We start from the raw sequence: 21,369 nt of genomic DNA on the forward strand, positions 1-21,369 counted from the left end.
TAAGGAGCTGGTCCTCTCAATCACCTGGCACCAAGCAGTCCCCTTCTCCTGCTCTCCGCTTGGCTCAGTAGTCACCCAGTGTATGAATCAGCCAGACTTCTGAATGGGAGCTACCACTCTGCTCCCTGAGAAAGGAACAATACTTTTACCCTGCCTTCAGTCTTTCTCAATTTCAGCCCCTTCACAGCCTCCAGATTAACCTAAACTCAGATTTAATGCATCTGCTGGGGGAGCTACATCTCAGCAGCCGAGCAGCCAGGAAAAAGTAAAGCTGAGGATTTCGTCTAGCTGGCTCCACTCCTCCCCTTCCTCCCCCTCTCCCAATCTCCTGTGGTAACCGAAGTTTCTAAATCACATGTCTATCCATTGAAACTGCCCATGAGCCTGAGAGAGTTCATCGTTAAGTAACCAAGTCCACGAGAGGAATGGGGGGCCAAAGGGGCAGTGAGGACACTGAATGACCGTGGACAATCAGGAGGCAGGCAGCAAATCAGAAGGCTGTCTGCAGAGGCACTAGTGGCACTCACCCCGAGGGGGATTAATGAGGGTGTGTGTGTGTGTGTGTGTGTGTGTGTGTGTGTGTGTGTGTGTGTGTGTGTGTGTGTGACTACAGACAGAGCATGTAGGCAACTAGCCTGAACTGAGTGGCCTCAAAACAGAGGGAAATTGGCTGAGATGATCTAGCTGGACTTTGTCTCTAGAGCTTGACTTAAATTGAGCAAGGTCCTTCGTGCTCCCTGCTCTAGGGTGCTTAAGAGCTCCTGTGGCAGAAACATAATCATCTGAAAGCCTTGTGAAGGAGAATTTGTGCATAGAACTTGTTTTCTGGGATTGGATGAAATGAGGACTTTTTTAGCCTCCTGTGTGAGATTCAAAATTTAGGTCTGGAGAGAGTGAGAGATGAAGCTGCTGGGCAAGGTGGGGAGAATTCTGTTACGAGAGATTTTCAAGTGCAACCTGCATGACCACTTGTTTGGGGTAATATAGAAGCAGCTCATATATTGGATACAAAGTAGGAGATCTTGAATTCCCTTTCAGCTCTCAAAGTATTTCAATGAGAGGGCAAGATCATCTGTAAGTGGAACTGGTGAAACTGACTGCACATGCCATTTCTGTGCAAATATACATGTGAAACAATGTTGACAGAGCAGAGCAATAGACAACCTCAGCGGGAAAGACCCAGCTGCAAGGGTTGCTTCTGATAGGTACTTTGCCCTGTGGCCCTCAGCAGGTCACTTAAATTCTCCAGTGGGTGCCCCAAGCAACCCTACAAGTACAGATGCAACAATAACACTTTAAGATAGATAATCTGTTTACAAGTATTCTCTTAGTAGGTCCCAACAATAATCCTGGGAGGTAGGTACTATTATCCCTAGTTTTACAGAGGAGGAAACTGAGGCAAACAGAGGTTAAGTGACTTATCCAAGATCACATGGCTAATAAATGTCTGAAGCAGCATTTGAACACAGATCTTTTTGACTCCAAGTCCTAGATTCTATCACCTGTGGAATCAAGCTGACTTTAAGACTCCAATTTGTGAACAGTTGCTAAATTCCAATAGTAAGAGTGAATTTCTTCACTGGGAGTCCTCTATAACAATAAAATCTCAAATCCAGATCCTTTCTCAAACTGATTCCTCTCCTACCCCACCCCCCAAAAAAGAGATGTATGTACTTGAGAAGCTGCTCATGTGAGTGTATGTGTCTATGTAAAAGGTGAAGAATCTATGAATAGAACTTTACATGTGAGTGAGAATCACTGAATCACACAGCTGGAATGGCAGAATCCATGAGAAATGGATTGGAGATATACTTGGAGACCTCTAGGGAAAGGGAACCAGCTATCTGTCTAGGCAGCCCACTCCACTTCTGAATCACTCTCTTGGGTAACTTTTCATTACAGGCAGCCTATATCTGCTCTCTGACACATCCACAAATTCCTTGTTACTCTACCCTCTGTGGAAGAGCGGAACAAGTCTAGTACCTTCTCCTCAGGAGGACCCTTAAAAAACTTGACGACAACTTATCGTGTAAACCCAACCACCCCAAGTTTTCTCTTTTCCATGCTAAATAACCCTAGTTCCTTCCAACAATCCTCATGTGACTTGAACATCACCATCCTGGTTACCCTCCTTCAAATGCCCTTTGCTTTATCAGTCCTTCCTAAAATGTGGTGCCCAGAACTGACGTTGTCTTGATGTTGTCTTGCCAAGGCAAAATACAGTAGGGCTGTCATTGCCCTAGACCTGGATTGGGTTCCTTTCTGATTGCAGTTGAAGTTGGCCACTGTGTCACATTGTGGACTCATCTTGGATTTGCATTACACACACACATACACATATATACATACATACACAATCATTTTCAAACTATCAAGCCACACTTTCCCATCTTATACTGAAGATATCTATTTTTTAAAACTCTAATGTAAGGCTTTACATTTCTTCCTATTAAGTTTCATCTTAGGGATGGCTAGAGCACCGGCCCCAGTGTCGGGATGACCTGGGGATCGAATCTGGGCTCAGATACTTAGCACCACACCTAAATAATTGGCTGTGTAACCTTGAGCAAGTTATTTAACCCCAATTGCTTAAAAAAAATTTTCATCTTAGGTTCATACATTCAGAGCTAGAAGGAAACTTTGAGTTCCCATAGTCTAATCTCATTAGATTTGGCTCAGTGTAATAGTCTGTCAAGATCTTTTTGTGTGAACACCCCCTTGTAGCTTTGTGTTGGTTTCTAGTTGTATGTCATGTAAAAATATGATAGGCTTGTCATCTATGACTATCCAAGTCATTGATAAAAATGTTAAATAGCATCGGGCCCGTTGCAGTGGGACACTCCACTAGAAACTGCCTTCCAAATTGACATAAATCACTAATTCTTTGGGTCTGGCTGCTTAGCAAGTTCCAAATTCAACAATCTAGCAGCCCAGTCAAAAAAGATAGTAATGGTTAGTTCCGTATGATCTGTTTTATGAAATCATAGTTGTTTGTTATCACTGCTTACTTTTCTAGGTATTCAGCAATTTTTTTTTATAGTTTACATATTCTATTCTTTCCTGTTTTGAAAACAGCACATTGGGCTTTCTTTCCCCCCCCCCACCTCCTCCCATGACACCTATCCTCTTCTTCACAATCACTCAAAGACCATCAACAGTGGCTCAGTGATGTAGCAAAAGAGAAAGCTTGAAATATAGTAAATAAACAAATGAATTAGTAGTCAAAACAACCATAAAGGGCTTTGAGAGTGATAGAGAGAGACCTTTTTGTGAAGTCAGGCAGGAATAGAAAGAGAGGCAAATGTATACATGGACAAAAGACCAAGAAGAGTAGAGATAAAAATAATGGAGATGTATGATGGGATGAAATTGAGTGGAGAAATGGGGTAGTACATGACTACCTGGAACCTAGTAACATATCTGGGTACTTAGTGTATAACCTGTAGAAATGAGGCATTCTGTTTGAGGGAGAAAATGATTGAAGAACAGAAGCCCTCACAGGCTTAGGAAAGCCAGACTTCAAAAATGAGTATGACCACCTGTATTTGGTTGAACTTAGAAATGAAAGTCAAGACATAGAAATGGAACTGTCATTCACCTATGTTAATCATAGAATCAAGAATGTGTTTTGTCCTGGGAATTTTCCTGCCTCCCATATGCTAGAAGTATCATAATTCACTTTACATAGACAGGATCAAACTAGGGGGAGACTGAATCTAAATACAGTGTGGGTGAGCACCCCAATTCCTCCTATTCCACCTCAAAATAGCTCAGTTTAAAATGTGACAAAGTATACTACATATTGGATAAACAGGAGAAGACCTGAAGGGGGAAAAAGAGGTCTCGAAGCATCAAAGTAGGAGGTGGGGGCATTTCTACCATCTCTTTGGTGACAGTGGTGCAGATTGTGGCCTTATTCTCTCTATTCAAGACTTTGCAATTTCAGTCAGTAAGAAAGACCTTCTTTCTCTCCCTCCCTTGGTCATTGCCCATTATGGTTGATTCAAGGGAGAAGGACTCTTGAATCTACACAGAACACCAACTTAAGGCTAAGCCCAGAGAAGAACATGTAAACATGGCAGGAGGAGATCTAACCTTGTTTCAGCAAGATTCCCAGCAGGCCCCATGATGGGGGGGATGGGGGAGAGTAGAGAAGGACTTGAAGGAGTGAGGGGCTAGGGAATAAAGGATAAGTTAATAAGAATATTAAGTTAAAGGTGAACATTAAGAGAGAATTAGGACACAGAGATGGAGAGGCTGAACAATTCAAGCAGAGATTTGCTGGTAGCTGTTAGCAACAACACTGTTACAAAAATAATATAGCTGAGTCCTCTTAAAATCATGATTTCATTACATACACACAGACATGCATGTACATGAATATGGTAACACTTACTGAGTCTTTTTTTTTAGAGATAACTTTATCCTTAGTCTAGCCCTCTCTTCTTCCAACATTGTGTTCTAACAAGAATATGTGACAGTCAGGAGAAGGGATTCGAAAATAGATTTTGTTCACTTGCTTTCCCTTGTACTTTTAAGCCTGTTATCCTTTCTATTCCTTGTATCTAAATGTTAGTTAAAATACATATAAATTAATTCCAGTTCATATCAGGGAGTGCACAGAAAAAGATGCTTTCAGAAACCTGAGTCTAGAAACTGAAGCATGCTCATAGCCTGAAGTCTTTCCCCCTTGGACAATAAATTGCTTTATTAAGAAAGGGTTTAAAGAAGAAAAATGCAAATGTGAGGTAATCTCCCCCCCCCCCAACAAAAAGAAAATTCAAGCTGCAGAGAACAATGGTTGATATATAAGGAAAAAGATTAATTCGACGTGCTGAAAATTACAAGGAGCTTATTTAACCCTAGAGCCTGCTGTCTCAGAGTTTTAATACAAACCGATTTGTTATGTTCTGAATTGGATACTGCCGTCTGCTTATCACTCGCCATGCCAGATCTGACTTGTGAGCAAGACACTCTGTATATCTAAATTAGGCACTCCAGCAGTTGCTGTAACCCACAAAGATCCACCCAAACAATAATTCACTCAGTAGTTCCCAGGATTTTGACAAGGAAGGAAAGGAAAAGGAAGGAAAAAATGAAACAGGTGTCTTTTTATGCTTGTTTTTTAAGCAAGACATATTTCTTCCTTTTACACACCTGTTCTCATTCTGTTTGTATAAACAGGTTAAGTTCCAGTAGCCAGTGGATATAAGTCAAAATCTTCTCAGTGCCTAATCTTACAACTGTTTTCCACATAGGCTACAGACATACATGTATATAGACACAGGGTTACAAAGAAAGGCTGGTTCTGTTCTATTTCTGAGTTTTACCCTTTCTGAATACCAGTATTAATAGTACACATTGTACCCAATGATCAAATCACCTCATTCAACCCAATAAAACAGAAAAAGACCACTGGCTGCCTGTACCTGACCCAGGCCTTGGGCATCTGGATTTTTGAGAATCATGCTACAAGTTTGCTTGACATAGCCCTAAGCATGCTCATAGCTTCCTCCAGAGCTAGCAGGAATCAAAATGGAAAAGCCCAAGGTAGGGGAATCATTCAGAAAACAAAATGCTTCTCATTCTATGACCTCATCCCCAGAGAATGAATAAGGTAGGGGAGCTAGAATGAGAAAATTAGGCAACTGAGTGGCATGGAAGGAAACTGGCTAATTGGAGATGTCATTGGTAGGTTCTTGATGTCTAGAGTGAGGGGACAAAGCAGAGGATATTTTCAGTTATCTCAAAATCTGAGATAACAGAAACACAGGCCTTTTTAAAGGGCAGTTGGGCAGCACTGGGGTTACAACAGCTCAATTTCCTATACCCAAGAAATTTAAAATTCAGCACAAGATAGAATATGGTAGATGCCATCAGACAGGCACAAAGCTGGGAGAGGGGACATTCAGAGGAAAGGATGAGAGTCTACTTGGAATGATCAAGGAAGGATTCTTAAAGAAGGTGGGGTTTGCACTGGGTCTTCAAAGATGAGTAGGATTTCAGCAAATGAGAATGGCAAAGGGTTGGCTCAGCATTTCAATTACCAAGTAGAAAGACCATTATAATTAGTTATGTGATAGAAAGCCTTGTACATGTTCAGGGAGCTCTAAATAATCCAATTTAGCTACAGCATAACATAAAGTATATGCTGGAGAGTAATGGGTTGGTACCAAAAGATGAAGCATCATAAATACCAGCCTAAGGAATTTGGACTTTATCCTGAAAGCTAGATTCAAAGTTTCTCAGCACAGGATTTTTGAGCAATGTGAAGTCACTTAAGGTCCCTCAGTCTGTTTCCTCATCTGTAAAATGGGGATAGTAAAAATACCTATTTCATAAAGTTGTTGTAAAGATCAAATGAGATTAACAAATATGTAAAGCATTTTGCAAACCTTAAAGTACCATATAAATGTTAGCTATTTCAGAAGGAATAGTCATATTAATGAAATAATGGCTCTTTTGAAACAATAAAATGAAATTTAATCTGACAGTGGCACATAAGGATAGATTAGAAATGAGTCAGAAGAGCATTAAAATAGGATGGCTAAGGTAATGAGGACCTGAATAACAGTGATTATTTAGCGCTATGTTCCAGGTCCTGCACTAAGCTCTTTACAAATACTATCTCATTTGATTTTTGAATGTGTATTTGGTGGTAAGAAAGAATAAAAGGGTTCAAATCTTTGCTACTTAACCAGTGGGATTCCCTATCCGGCAATCATTTACTCTGTGTCCATTTGTTAATCAGTAAAATAAGAGAGCTGAAGATCTCTAAGGAACCTTCCAGTTCTAAATGTGTCACTATGATAAGACTTTGCAGAGGTAGCCTTCATAGGACTTCTAGATGTGGAGGAGTTGGAAGGAGGCACCCTTATAAGGAAGTCTAGAGTTTGAGCCACAGAGAAAATGGTGTAACAATAGGAGAAACAAGTAACTGTTTCAACAGAAGAAACTGATTGGGAAGGAAATTGATAAACTTGGTTGATTGATACCCACAGTACTATATGCCTGGGATTTAAAGAAAGGCAAAAGACAGTCCTTGAAGAACTCAATATCTAATGATTATTAACTATTTTTCTTAGTAACATATTGAGCATGTGATACCAACAGTATAGCCAGTTCACATCCAAAAGAATTTTGGAATTATGGGCTCCTGGTTATTTTGCAAAAGGACCATTTTTGATGGATGAGGGGATGGTCAATTGGATGGATGATTTTCTCTGACACAGATCCTTCCTACTCCATCAGCCAAAGGATTTCATTAATTGCTTTGGCCCCCAAAACTTGTTACTTAGAGGCAGGAAGATGATAGTTAGTGACCATTTACAGCTGTGAATTGGCAAGTTTTCTCATGCTTTTTTGTTTTGTTGATTCTCTAGACTTAAAAGTGATGAACAAATTGTCAATACTACGGGTTGTCCTGTGTACTTTTTTTCTTCCCCTCAGAAAGGTGGTTATTAAACCTTCACCAGCACCCGGCAGCCTGTATGGGTGGTCCTCGGGTGCAGGCTGGTTCTTGGACTAAAATCTGTGGGGAGTACTGCGGAGCCTTGCCATCTGAGCCGGTCTTAACAACCCGGGTGTTCCGCTGGTCCTGCGCTTGAAGGAGCACTCGGGTACCCTGAACATCAGGGCCCCAGGCGGCCAATTAATTAGGCGGCGGACCTTGTTCCAGCATGGACACAGCAGCCGCTCTAGGGTTCTGTGGAGCTGAACCTCCGGCCGGGCACCACTGGACAGGAGGCCGCCGCACGTTTCTCCGTTCATGGCTCAGCAGGGAGCCTCCCTACAAAGGTCCCGGAACAGCCGGGGCGCGCCTTTCCGGCCTCCGCCCCGGTCAACGCGCACCAAAATTAACTCGCCAGGCCACGTGCCTCCCAGCGGCCAGGGGCCGGCCTTTTTCATCCCTCACGCCCCGCCTCCGCCCCGTCCCCGACTCTCTCGCAGCCAATTGGAACGCCTTCCTCGGGCCGCGGGCCCGCGTGCGCACAGCTTCCACGGCGCACACGATGCCCTTCTAGGCGGGCTGCGCGCCGCCGCCTTCCCATTGGCCGAGAGGGGCGGCCGGCCCGGCGTTCTGCTGTTACTAAGGGCGGGAGCCCGGGAGTGGCGCCTGGTGGCCCGTGGTGTCGCTGGCTCGAGGCTGCGCTGGTCAGCTGCCTTCTGCCCTGCTCGGCCGCCCGCCTCACCGCCCGCCCGCCCTCCTGCCATGCCGAAACGCAGGGCCAGCCGGAACGCCTACTACTTCTTCGTGCTGGAGAAGATACCGGAGCTGCGGCGTCGGGGCCTGCCCGTCACCCGTGTGGCGGACGCCATCCCCTTCTGCTCCTCCGAGTGGGGGGTGAGAGGGCGGCGGGGGGAAGGGGATGTCCGTGAGCCGGGGCGGAGGTTAGGGGGCTCCGGGCGGGGCGCGCAGGGGTTGGCGGGCTGCGCCCCCACCCCCACCCCAAGCCGGCCTGGGGGCGGGGGGAGGGGGAGGCCCGCCGTGCTTGCTTGTTGGTTTGGGGTAATTGTCCGTTTTCTTGCCTTCTCCCCTCCCGCCCTCTCCCCGCTCTCTCCCGTCGATTCCCCCGCCCCCCAGTTTCTGCGGGAAGAGGAGAAAAAGAAATATGCAGAAATGGCTCGGGAGTGGAAAGCAACTCAGGGGAAGGCCCCTTCGCCACCTGGGAAGCAGGTAAAACGGTGGGGTAAAGGAGCAGCCCCCTGTCAGGGCGGGGGGTGGCAGGGGGCTTTGCCTCGAGGAAAGCATGGCCGTTTCACGGCCGGTCTCCTGATTTTTCGTTTTAAAAATCAACAAGCCCGTCCACGTTACCCATGTTTGTCTGGTGATAGTCACTGACCTGAGGTTATTTTTAGGATGCTGCAGTTAAGAAACCCTCCATGGTCAGTAAGGGAAAGAGCTTGACCGGACTAAGGGTGGTTTCTTGGGTCCTTAAAGGCAAACTGAACTCTGAGGTTTGGGCTCTTAATTTCTAAACTGGAACGCGTTGGTTTCATTTTTAATTATGCAAGTAGGGCTAGTTGCAAGAGATGATGATAGCAAATAAAGTAATAAGCCTAGGAGGCTTGAGTGTGTGGTTTGTAAGTCGGTAAGCCTGGAAGTTGGAGGCATTTAATAATACTAAGTAAAAATTGTGCTACAGCTTTATGTCAAGAACTTTGGGATTTTTTCGATGTTAATTTCTGTTTTCTTTCTGTCCTCCAGTCATAACATTTCTGCCTGTATCTCTTAAAAGACTTTTAACTTTTGGGTTTTGCTGTCCTCTGACTGGTCATTACAGATTCTTTGTCAGTTCAATCAATGTTGTTTCATAGCTGTCGATATAGAGTAAGTTTTAGTAATGTTTTGGCTAGGCTTTTGATATTATTCCTACACCTAGCACAGGACTTGTTGCATAGTGGAGCTGGGTGAATATATATATATATATATATTAATTTGAATTCTTGTCTCTTCTTACCTAGAAACCTGTTCCTACAACACTTCTCGAATCAGTGAACCAGCTTCCCCCTGTACAGACTGCGAATGTTTCACTTCCAGATGTCTCAAGCCTGTCTTTGAAGAGTGATCAGGGTACAGTCATGCTAATGTATTTTGGGTACTTCAGGAGAAGATATCTAGACCAGTGGATAAATTAGTAAAAATATTTTAAAAGTACTTTGAAGAAGGATGTTGAGCAAATACAGACTGGGTATGCATTGACAACTCCATAGTTTTTTCCAGCGAAAAGTGATAATGAACAAGAATAATGGGCTTTCTTCCTGTTAACCTTAGGTGATATAGACTGTTTATGTTGTTGGTCAGTCATGTCTGACTCAGTGGTTGGGGTTTTCTTGACAAGGAGTGGTTTGCCATTTCCTTCCCCAGTGGATTAAGGCAGACAAAGGTTAAGTGACTTGTGCAGGTCACACAACTAGTGTCTGAGGTCAGATTTGAACTTAGGTCTTCCTATTTATAGTTATACTTTAAATACATTCAAGCTGGATGGATACTTGAAATAGCACAACAAGTATTATAGCTATATTTTCTTTCTTAGGATCACAGAGCAAGAAGAGCCTTAGAGATTAGCTAGTTCAATCCCCTTGTTTTACAGATGAGGAAACTGAGGCCCAGAGAGATTAAGCGACTTGTCCAAAGTCACCTAGGCATGAGAGTAGCACAGGCAGGATTTGTACTCTGGTCTGCTGACAACCGTGTGTGTCCCCCTTTTCACTGGTCATCTCTGTCCAGGGCAGTATCAGGGTCCAGGCTTTGGCTTTCAGGAATTGTTTTACTTGAACAGGGGTATGACTGATGTGATAAATAAGGGTACAGCAGGTGTGTTTTCCACCCTTTGCCACCTCAAGATTTGCAGATCAATGGGGAGGAGAGGGTAAGGACCCAAGCAGGAAAGTGGGTGTAAAGTTGAGAAGCAGTATGGTCGGAGAGATCTGTTTCTAACACTTAACCACCTGTGTTTCTAAACAAGCTACTTAAACTTCAGTTTCCTCATTTGTGAAACAGGAATAATGATTACAGTACTTGGACCTCATAAAGTGGTCATGACGTACAAGTGAGACTTTATAAGCCTGAAAGCTCTGTATAAAATGTCAGCTGTCTTTAAAAGCTTTTACAGTGTACTTACTCTTTGCTGGTTCTAGCCTGATGAGGCCTTGTTTCCATAACGAATCTCTTCTCTTTCATTGAATGTAGCTTATAACCTGGCACAAGTTTTAGACAGCTGAGAAAGTGACATCTTTCAAAAGCAAGATTCTGGCATTTTATGAGCTCAGCTTGTGTAAATTTGAACCCCTATTTCATGTCTAACTGGCTTTCCAGTTGTTGAATTACTGTTATCTCCAGCAGCAAGACTAATCATCTTGGGAATCTTTGAAACCCATCAAATATTTAGCTTGTTAAATTTATCATTTATATGGAAATGATAAGCTGAGATCTAGAGAACTGGGGTTTCGTTAGTTGTTAGAAGGAAAGGAAAAAGACAAGTGAGGTGTTCAACACTTGAATCAAGACCTAGAGTGGTAGCTTTGGAGAAAGGGCATACTTGAGGTACTTATCTACTAATTTAAACTTTTTGGCTCATATTATTCTTTCAGCTGTACTTGGAAGTTTTTTTTACTTTTTGAACATATTTAGCCATGGAGAGCTACCTCCTCATTGTGAACAGCGCTTCCTCCCTTGTGAAATTGGCTGTATCAGATATTCACTTCAGGAAGGAATTGTGGCTGAATTTCACCGGTTTATAGACCCAGGTGAGTAACTGTATGGAATAGGTAAGAGAGAGGAGGTACTCTGTCTTAAATGTATATTTTTAGGTTCAGATGACAATCCTCTGAAATGTAGCACAGTGTATGTGTGTGTGTTGTTTAGCCTGATTGTGATAATGATGAAATTTGCCTTTTTCTTTGCGAAGGTCAACCTATCTGTTTATACCCTTGATTCCAAACTTCACCCCTTTGATGATCCCTCCTCATCTTCAGTCCTCCCTTAGCTGGGCCTTTGTTGCTGCCTACAAACATTTTCAGGTCTCTCCAGTTCTTTAAAAAAGAAAACTTTTCACTTGACCCTGAAATCCCCTCAAACTTTTGTCCCATGTGATTTTTTTCCCTTTCCTGTCTAAACAAGAGAAATTACTTCACCTCATATCTAGTTCTCAGATCCTCCAAACTTGACTTCCCATTCCACTGAGTTGCAATTGTTTTCTTGCAGGCTGACAGTGATCTCTGGCCCTAAATCCAAGGACCAGAAAGGTCTGTAGCTTGTAAGACTACTTCCCTATATTAGTCACTTTCCTCCCTTTTGTTCATGACATTTTAGACTAGTTATCCTCCTCCATATTTGGCCTTTTTCGTTAGCTCATTTTCCATGTCTTTCCCTCCACTAAATGTGGATCCCTTGGCTTCTGTCCTGGGCCCTCTTTATGGTCTCCTTAGTTCTAAGAGTTGTGACTTTCAGGAAGCTGATGTTCCAATCCCATATCAAGGTGCCTGTTCATCATCTTTCCCAGAGTGACCCACAGGCATTTCAAGTCCCACGTCCTGATGGGGAGCCTCCTTTGCATACACTGAGATCAGTCCCACCCCCAGACTTCTCTCATTTCTCCTAGAACCGTTATCCTTATAGTCATACAGCTTCATAGCCCCTGAGGTACCTAGAGTTCTTCCCTTGGTTGCCAGTTCTTCCCACGTGATATTTTTTGTTATCCCTCCCCTTTTCCCACTTACATGGCTACTACCATCATTGTAGTTTTTATCTCTTTTTATCTCTTCTTTCCTGGACTGTTGCAATAGTCTCCTAATTGGTTTCTATACTTTTTGTCTGTCTCTCCATACTATTCTCTATGTGGCTACCAAAATTATCTGATCTGTACGTTGCCACTGGACCCAGATGGCTCCAGAGGATTGATTCAGGCTGTTGCCTTTCCATAGCCCTCTCTCACTTGAATCCAATTTACTTGCAAGTCATGCCATCACCTCCCTGATTTCATGATCCTCTTCAGGAATGAAGGGCAAACAGCAGCAATGAAAATTATCTAACGCAAAGACCTGACCATATTATTGCCCTGTTCAAGAATTTTAAGTGGCTCCCTACTGCTGTAAAGGCTGGCCACTCTGGGTGTTTTGTAGAGTGGTTTCTAATTCGCATATTGGCTTAAATAAATGTGTTAGCTGGGTGACCTTGGCAGTCTCTTTCAACCCTGAGATTCTACCTTCAAGAAGAAATAACATTTTCCAACTTGGTATTTAAGGCCATTTAAAACTTGGTCTTTTCCAGACATATTTCACATCATTCCTCTTCATGGACTCAATATACAAGCCAAATTAGGCAGCTTGGTTCTCAAATTTCCTTCTCTTGTTAGCAGTCCTTTGAACAGGCTGTCTCCCACACATAGAATGAACTCTCCCCTTGCCTCTTGGAATGTTGAGCTTTTTAAGCCTCAACTCAGGTGCTGATTTCAGAGGAAAGGTTTTCTAATCCTCTAAGTAATTAGTGCTTTCTCTCTTCAAATTTTCTTTACTTGCCCATTTATATATTATAGCTCCCAGCAGAATGAGAGTCAGACTTATTTTTCATGTTCTTTGTTTCCACAGTAGCTAGCCCAGTGCCTTGTGTAGGGTAGATACTTAATAAATTGAGTGATGACATGCTTTCTTGAATGAAAGGTAGAGTTGACAAGTCTATACATTTTCATTGACTTAAAAGCTGAGAACTTTTTTTTGTTAATGTTTGATAGCAGTTGAAAAAAGGAAATGGTTAGGAGTTTGGAGTTAGGTGGTGACATCTGGATCTTGGAGTACTAGACCTCTAAGAGCTCGGCTAGCCCAGGGGCAGTGTCTTAGCTTCAGATTCAGGCTGTACAGTAACAAAGCCAGAGGAAACAGCAAGTGCCAAGCAACGTTGCTGTGATGTCTGTGCCTTCCTTGAGGCCTTACATGTAAAACTTTTGTGTGACCTCAAGCCTTTTTTTTGCTGCTGCTTCAAGCTGCTTAACTAGATATAGTGAGAGACAGATGAATGAGACAGACTGGAGAGAAGCAACTAAGGGAATGGGGTTTTGGGGAGGACTAGGGAGACATAAGTAAAGTCAAAGGAGAAAAATATGTAGAATAGAAATATAGAAAAATAGGTAGAAATGCAAAATAGAAAAATAGGTAGAAATGTGCACATGCACAGACAGTTGCCTGAAGATATCAGTTTTCCCCTTGAATCATGATGACAACTCTCTTCAAGACTTCAAAGTGTGAAAGAAGGATGACTTGTCCTTTTTAGCCTGGAAGAGCAAAGGATAGAAGTGGCCTTGAAGTGAGCTTAGTAAGCTTGACATGAGGAAAGAAATTCTGACAATTAGGACTGTGTAAAATGATTTGTCTTGGGATATAGAAAGTCCCTTATTCACTAGAGGTCTGCAAGCAGAGGCTAGGCAGCCACTTGTTGGGATGTCCCAGAGGGATTTGGGGTTCATGTATTGGTCAGGGTACATGACCTCAGTGATGCCTTCAACTCTTAAAATTCTGTGTGATCTCTTGCTAAGAGAGCCACAAAAAAAGACAATAAGGCTAGCTTTAGTTTTCAGAAAGCTCTCTAAGTCTATACCGTGTGCTGTGTAAAGTCATAGGGTGATTCTCACAAAGAAGTTTCTGTCCTCAGGGAGCTTACGGTGTATGGAATGGGGAAGCAACATGTGAGCATAAGTAAATATGTAATTTGAGGTACTGCTAAACAGAGCGGTGAGACGTGGGAGGATTTGGAGCAGTTCTTGACGGACCATAGGGATTTCAAAAGGCAGAGGTCAGAAGGTGACTGTTCTAGGCAGGAGGAAGTAAGGGTGAGAAACGAGAGAGTGAAGAGGGGAAATTGACCATTACATAGAATAAGAAATCATCTAATTTTCTTGGAATGGAGGTTATGAGGGAGACCAATGTGCTCCCAGTCTAAGTTGAAACCAAACACTTTAAGTCTGTGCTAGGAGTTTGTCTCTTTATCTAGGGACAATAAGAAGCCATGGAAGCCTTTGGAGCATGTGAGTAACCTGGCTAGACTACTGCTTTAGGAATGTTAACTTAGCAGCTCTGTGGAGGGTAGATGGAAGGGAGACCAATTAGGAGGCTCTTGCAGAAGTGATCAGGGCCTGAACTTGGGGAAAGAAGAGCCTGTAGGTGGAAAGAAGGGGTCTTATGGAAGAGACACTGTAGAGAGGGCAGACAGAATTTAGCGACTGATCTGGCTATGGGATGGGCTGGATGTGAAGAGTCGGGATGACTGTGACCTTGTAAGCCAAGATGGTACCAACCCTGCTTGTTGTTCCTTCATTCTCAAAGAGGACCAGGGACATCAAGAAGGTGATGTCTTGATTTGCAAGTGAATGGGATTTAAGCCAGGCAGGGCCGAGCAAAGTCCCCAACCTTAGTCTGTCTTCTGGAGCCATCTGGGTCCAGTCACCTGAACAGAGATAGGCATGGTAAAGTGATCTTAGGGGAGAAAGAGAGTTTAACATGTCTGTGGGATGCTTAGGTAGAGAAGTTTAGAAGGCAGTAATACAGGATTAACACTCAGGAGAAAGATTAAGGATTGTATCTGGAGTGGACAGTAGAAGACCTGGCACAGAGCCCTAGAGAAAAACACTATATAATGGGTGGGAGGAAGATGATGATGATTCAGCAAAAGGAAACAGAAGTGGGAAGGTAGGTGGGAAGAGGAGTTAGAGTCCAAGGGAGGATAGTACATTAGAAGAATGGGGATGGGTATCAGATTAGTCTTAGAACATGGAGGAACGGAGGGCTGTTCTCAGGCTTAATTGGGCATGTTGGTTAAGCACGAGTGGGTAACTCTTGTTTGGTGACCTATTCTCTTTTCCTCCCTCAAAAGTTTCCCTGTGACTGTTTTCTGTAAAAGAAACATATATATATATATATGTGTGTGTGTGTGTGTGTGTATTATATATAAAATAGCACTAGACTACATGCTGAAGTAAAAGGGTTTTATATCCTACATAACTGAATCTTGTTAGATTATGAAACAAGAGTTTTCAATAGATATAATAGTGAAGATTGCCCAGTTTTAATAATATCACATTATAATTTAGTTATTTTTAGCATCCCTACAGTGTGTTGATTTCTGTTAATTGAATACTTTGTTTCTCTGATTTATTGTAGGTGAGGTGCCACGAGGCTTCCGGTTTCATTGTCAGGCTGCAAGTAAGTATAAGGGTCTGGGAAGGAATGTGGGAACTGACTTGGAATTCTTCTCATGAAGACTATATTGTGTCTGGAAGACTTGAGTTTGAGTGAATCTTGTTTTTCATCATTGGGAACTACACTGGAACTGCAAGTTGAAGGAGAGCTGGGGTTTATTGTTGTAGGGTTGTAACAAATAGACATACATTGTTACATTGTCTGCTTTGGGGGAATGCTGAAGTAAAATATGCTGTGTGATAAATAGGGGGCTGCATCATGTCTGCATCAAGGCTTACATCCTTTAGACGTAATAGGACCAACTGTTATCTTTGTGGCCAATGTTGAAGGATTCTTAAGCTTTCATATCTAGGCAGTGAGCAGGGCTTTCTGTGGAAAAGAAGAAAAAAGCAAGACTATTGTATTGCTTAAGTGCAAGAAGATACTAGTATTTTTTTAATCCGCATTTATAGTTTAAAAAGCATAGAGTCTTTAAAGAATCTTTGCCAGGAATGGGGAAAAAGTTGTTGGAACTGAAATTACTATGTAATTATTTTTTTTAAAAGAGTAAAATGAAGGGTAGAGGTAGTGCCTGGTAGCATAGGTAATTATGTGGTTTATCAGACTTAGATGGGTTTTTTTGTTTGAGAAAAAGAATTCTAGTAGAATGTAGACATTTCCTTACCCTTCTGTTAGGTTAAAAAAAAATAAAATCAGCTACATTAAACTACTTGATTTCTTTTATACTTTATTTTCAGATTAGCTAGGTTTTATACTCTGAGTTTAAGATTTGTCTTGAAGAAGAGAAACTTAAATTCTGTTTTTGAAAAGCAAAAATCTATAACTATACTATCATAAACTACCTTATTTGGGAGAAGCAATTTCTAATATTTCGTAGACAATATTTGGCATTTTGAGAGTGTGCTGTAAAATTGCCAGCAGTTTAGAATATATTGGATGTGGACAACCTTGTTAAATTAGTCTCTGGCTCACCTCTGAGAACTGTTTCATTGGTTATCACAGATTTATATATAGGTAAATTTACCATGTTAATAGGTCACAAAAATAAAATTTAATACAGACTCCTGTGACTGTACTATTATATATATATACACACATATATATGCATATATATATTTAAATTTACTTACTTTTAATTTACAACATTCAATTCCACAATCCCTTGAGTTTCAAATTTTCTCCCCCTACCCCTGCCCCCCACCCATGGCAGCATGCAATCAAATATAGGATCTGTAAATACCTTTACATTAAACATTAGTCAGGTTGTAAAGAAGGATTATAACCAATGGAGTGAACAATGAGAAAGAGGAAGCAAAACCAAAAAAGAGAGAGCAAGTAGTTTGCTTCAGTCTGCATTCAGACTCTAGTTCTTTCTCTGAATGCGGATATTATACTATTATATTTTAACAACTTATATGTAGGCCTGCCACCTACTGAAGTCCCAACTGTCCTCTCTGCACACTTAAAATTAACATGAATTAGCTTTATGATGTCTACATGCTTTTATGGAAATCCCTATGTGATACATTGTAACAACGACTGTAAAGTTGTCTCTTAGCATAGCTTCCTATCCTGTGCTAAATTGATTTTGTTTGCTTTTATGCAGGCCTTATATTTCATTTCCAACTATATAATAACTACACATTTGTATCCTTAAACAGAAAATCACATATTTCATAGTGCCTGTAGATTGCATGTAGTAGTGGACAGGTATAAATGCACCCACATTTTCTGTGTTTAAGGGTCAACTCTAAAGTGCTGTTTCTAAACCATAACATTCAATATAATTTGTACTTGTCATGTTCTGTTGTCTCTGAATTAAGCAAGGAATTCTTTTGGCACAGCTTGATGTAGATTAAGAGAGTCAGTCTAATGTATTTGAAATATGCCAGTTTAACTTAGTAATTTTAGCAATGTAAGTCTGTCTAGAGATCCACTTAATAGATTTTTTACTTGAATTCTGAAATTTAAATTAATTGGATAATGAAATGAAATGAAAACTGTTATAACACACTTAAAGTATATTCTTGAGTATGAAAATGTTCAATTTAATCACATTGCTTTTTAAAAATAGAGTATCTTATGAAATCTAGATATCTTATGGAACTAAGACTTCCTTAGCATTAATTACATCCAAATATTGGCTAACTTAGCAAAATTTTGGTCCTTCTGACCAATTAATTTGACTTAATCCTTTGATTATAAAGAAGTCCATATAGAAATACGAAATTTTCTTTTGATGGATTTTTAAATTGGCAGGCTTGTGAATTTGAATTTGAATTCATCTGGAGCACTGGTTTCACTTCTAAATCAGCTTAGAAATGGGCAAAGTAGTAGTCACAAGGCCCCATACACTATGTTCTGAGGGAGAATGTTGAATTTAAGCACAGACTTGGCTTGGGATTATATGTCAGCTAAGGTCTAATCTAACAAGCGAGGACAAGACAGTGAAGAGAGCCAGGGCTTTGGAGTCAGAACCCAACTCTTCTGCTTCTTGGCTTTTAGATCTGGGGCAAGTGGCTTCACCTTTACATAAATGAAAGGCTTAGTAGCCTCCAAGGTCCCTTCTGATTCCAGATCCTGCCTCAGTCCAACTTAATAAATGCTATCTTGTCTCTATCTAAATCTTATTTTTAATAGGCTAAAAATTTATTTGTTTCAATTATTTGTCATATGATAATGCCTACTAGACAACGTTTAGCCCATTGGGTTTGAGGTCAGCTGAAACACTCAGGTCAGTTAAGGGGTTTTACTCTCCTCAGCCCAAGTATCCCTTCCCTTCCTAGATTTGTTGCGGGGGGGGGGGGAGGAGAAGAGATTTGGCTGTTAGTATTCCAGATGTTAGGGTGGGAATATAGCCGTAAGTTTCTGATTTACCTTGAGTAAGAGGAAGAAAGGAAAGGTTGTTAAAGAGGAATTATGAAGCATAAAATAAGAGTAGAAAAGGTAGTTTATTGGATGGCCCCTATTGTCTCAGTAAACTAGTAATTATTGGAATGTAGCATCCATTTTCAGAATTGTCTTTTTTCATTATTCTGTCGTATTTTATCTGGTAAGAAATCTTAAATACTGATATTACACTGCCTTCATCAGTTCTTTTTATAATTCAGTATTCTCTTTTTCCTACTTTTTTCTATTTGAGTGTTAGTAAGTATAGCTTCATCTAGTAATATGAAGTAGTCCATCATTATTGATGGTGCATTATGATGCTGCATTAAATCTATAAGTGCATTTGAATAGTAGTAATAATTTTTATTTCCTTTTTTCAACCTGACCTTGTGTAGGGGACATTTGGCTATTTGGTTCTTCCTTAATTTCTGTCACAGTCACTTTGAACTTGTCTTGCACTTAATAAGTTTAAAAATTATAAGTTAGACTCCCTTTCATTTTTTCCCATTGCAGATTTTTCTCCTCTATTACTTTGATCAAATAACTTATCACCTCACTTGTTTTTGCTTGAATTTCGATGGTCAATCAGTGCAGTTGGATAGGAGATTCTTGCCACAGACAGAGCTAGAGGTTGTGAGACAGAAGTAGTTGCTTGTCCTCCAAGGAACGATGATCTGACTTGACTGAGAAAGGTGAGGGCAAACCTGCTTATGGGTAGGTGTCTACAAAGCTCAAACCTTAGACAGTAACTGTAATTAGGAAGAGTGACAGCAAACATGACCAGAGACAGAAGACAAAATCCAAGAAAGACATTAGCGATAGACTCCACGGGTTCAACTTTACACATGCTTTGTGCGTTTGTGTGTGTATATAACAAGCAGAATGAACTAAGGATCCTTACACTGAGGAGATAGATTTGTTCACCATTAGTGTACTGTGGTGATAAGAACTCAGAACTACAGTAAGTATGGCTGTGGGAGGAAGGAGACATGAAATTCAGAAGAAACAGGGTAAGTAAAGGAGAGCTAATTGGATAGTATATTTATGTGAGGAAATCCAGAAATAGGAATCTGGGGAAGGTTGGTAAAGATTAATTGAGATAGAAGCAATAATATCATTACAGTGGACAGCAAACCACCTGGACAAAAGAGGAAACTGAGAAGGTGTTTAGGAAACTCTTGGTGAGCATGGCTATGTAGTAGGAATGGAGGGCTTTAATTGCCCAGCTAGCTGCTGGAGCACTCTCTCTCTGCCAGAAAAATGGAAAGCTAAGACTTTACTGGTTTGCTTTATTTTCATCTTTGCAAAGGTGGAGCGACTGATCTAAATCTGTTCACCTGAGTTTTTCCCAGATTCTCAGAAACTGGGCAAAAAATTAAAAAAAAAATCAAAATCACTCACTTAAAATGTTTATTTTATGCTAGCTATTGTGCTGAATACAGGGGATACAAAGAATGGAAAAAACACTGTTCCTGTCCCCACAGATCCCATAGTCTATGGAGGAGAAACAACACAAATGAATAGAGACATGCAAGACGAATACAGAGTAGATGGCAGGGAGTCTTGGAAGGCCTTAGCAGTGGGAGTAGAGGGAAGATGGGAGGGGTTTGGTAAAGGGCTCCCATCTAGGGAAAGGTAAGAGTTGGAGGTGAGAAGGCAAGACCTTCAAGATGTGGGAAACAACTGGTGAAGAGGCATGACAAGGAGGAACTCATTGGTTGAGTAGAAATGTTGAGAAATTTGGGGGAGAAGTGGCCAATTCCATTTTATAGCTTATGTTAGAGTTAAACTGGGTATAGTTTGATAAGCATCTGTAAGTTTTTGGAGAACATATCCCAGAGGGTTCAGAAATCACATGGGGAAAGGTAGTCCTGGTAGTCTGGGAATTTCTTAAGAATCAGATCCAGGGGGCGGCCAGGTAGCACAGCGAGTAAGAGCACCGGCTCCAGTGTTGGGATGACCTGGGGATCGAATCCCAGGCTCAGACACTCAGCACCACACCCAGAAATAACTGGCCGTGTAACCTTGAGCAAGTTACTTAACCCCAATTGCTAAAAAAAAAAAATTTTTTTTAAAAAGAATGAGATCCAGGAGACACTGAGGGAGTTGTGAGCTGTCTAAAGACAATTGTGGATGCACCAGGATCTCGCTAACCAGCTTGTATTTTTAAAAAACTTAGGCAGATAATGGGAACAGGTAAAGAATAGTGAATGTAGGGGCGGCCAGGTAGCACAGCGAGTAAGAGCACCGGCTCCAGTGTTGAGAAGACCTGGAGATCGAATCCCGGGCTCAGACACTTAGCACCCACCCAGAAACACCTGGCCGTGTAACCTTGAGCAAACTTAACCCCAATTGCTTAGGGGCGGCCAGGTGGTTCAGCGAGTAAGAGCACCGGCTCCAGTGTTGGGACGACCTGGAGATTGAATCCCGGGCTCAGACACTCAGCACCACACCCAGAAATAACTGGCCGTGTAACCTTGAGCAAGTTACTTAACCCCGATTGCTTATTAAAAAAAAAAAAAAACAGTGAATGTAGAAGCATGACTGTAAGAACAACATCAGAAAAAATGTTAATGCTCAGAATGAATTGAGGTTGGCAAGGAAGCCTGGGCATGGTGAAGAAGATTTTAATTCTTCTGTGCTCAAAGGAAAGGATCAGAAAAAGGACCAGAACTTGCCAGAGTAGATGGGAGCCTCCTAATGGACAAGAGCAGAAAAAGTCAGCTCTTAATTTGCTTTTTGTTTTTCCTGTAAGGTAGATTAATCATTAGATCATGGAGGATAGAACAA

General features: G+C 41.5%; 1 protein-coding gene across 1 annotated transcript in view; it reads left to right on the forward strand.

Moving 5' to 3' along the window:
* Nucleotides 1-8,111: 8,111 nt before the first annotated feature.
* The window catches only part of MAEL (maelstrom spermatogenic transposon silencer), a 38,881-nt gene continuing 25,623 nt past the window's right edge, over nt 8,112-21,369 (forward strand). Inside the window, exons 1-5 of the mRNA XM_069094535.1 lie at nt 8,112-8,344; nt 8,585-8,677; nt 9,466-9,574; nt 11,095-11,250; nt 15,652-15,693. Coding sequence (XP_068950636.1) covers nt 8,213-8,344; nt 8,585-8,677; nt 9,466-9,574; nt 11,095-11,250; nt 15,652-15,693 — 532 coding nt within the window. The 5' untranslated portion in view covers nt 8,112-8,212. The remainder of the gene's footprint in view (nt 8,345-8,584; nt 8,678-9,465; nt 9,575-11,094; nt 11,251-15,651; nt 15,694-21,369) is intronic.

The sequence above is a fragment of the Petaurus breviceps genome, unplaced genomic scaffold (assembly GCF_028583685.1).
Source record: "Petaurus breviceps papuanus isolate PSGF00001 unplaced genomic scaffold, PetGlider_PUasm1.0 220, whole genome shotgun sequence".
NCBI lineage: Eukaryota > Metazoa > Chordata > Mammalia > Diprotodontia > Petauridae > Petaurus > Petaurus breviceps.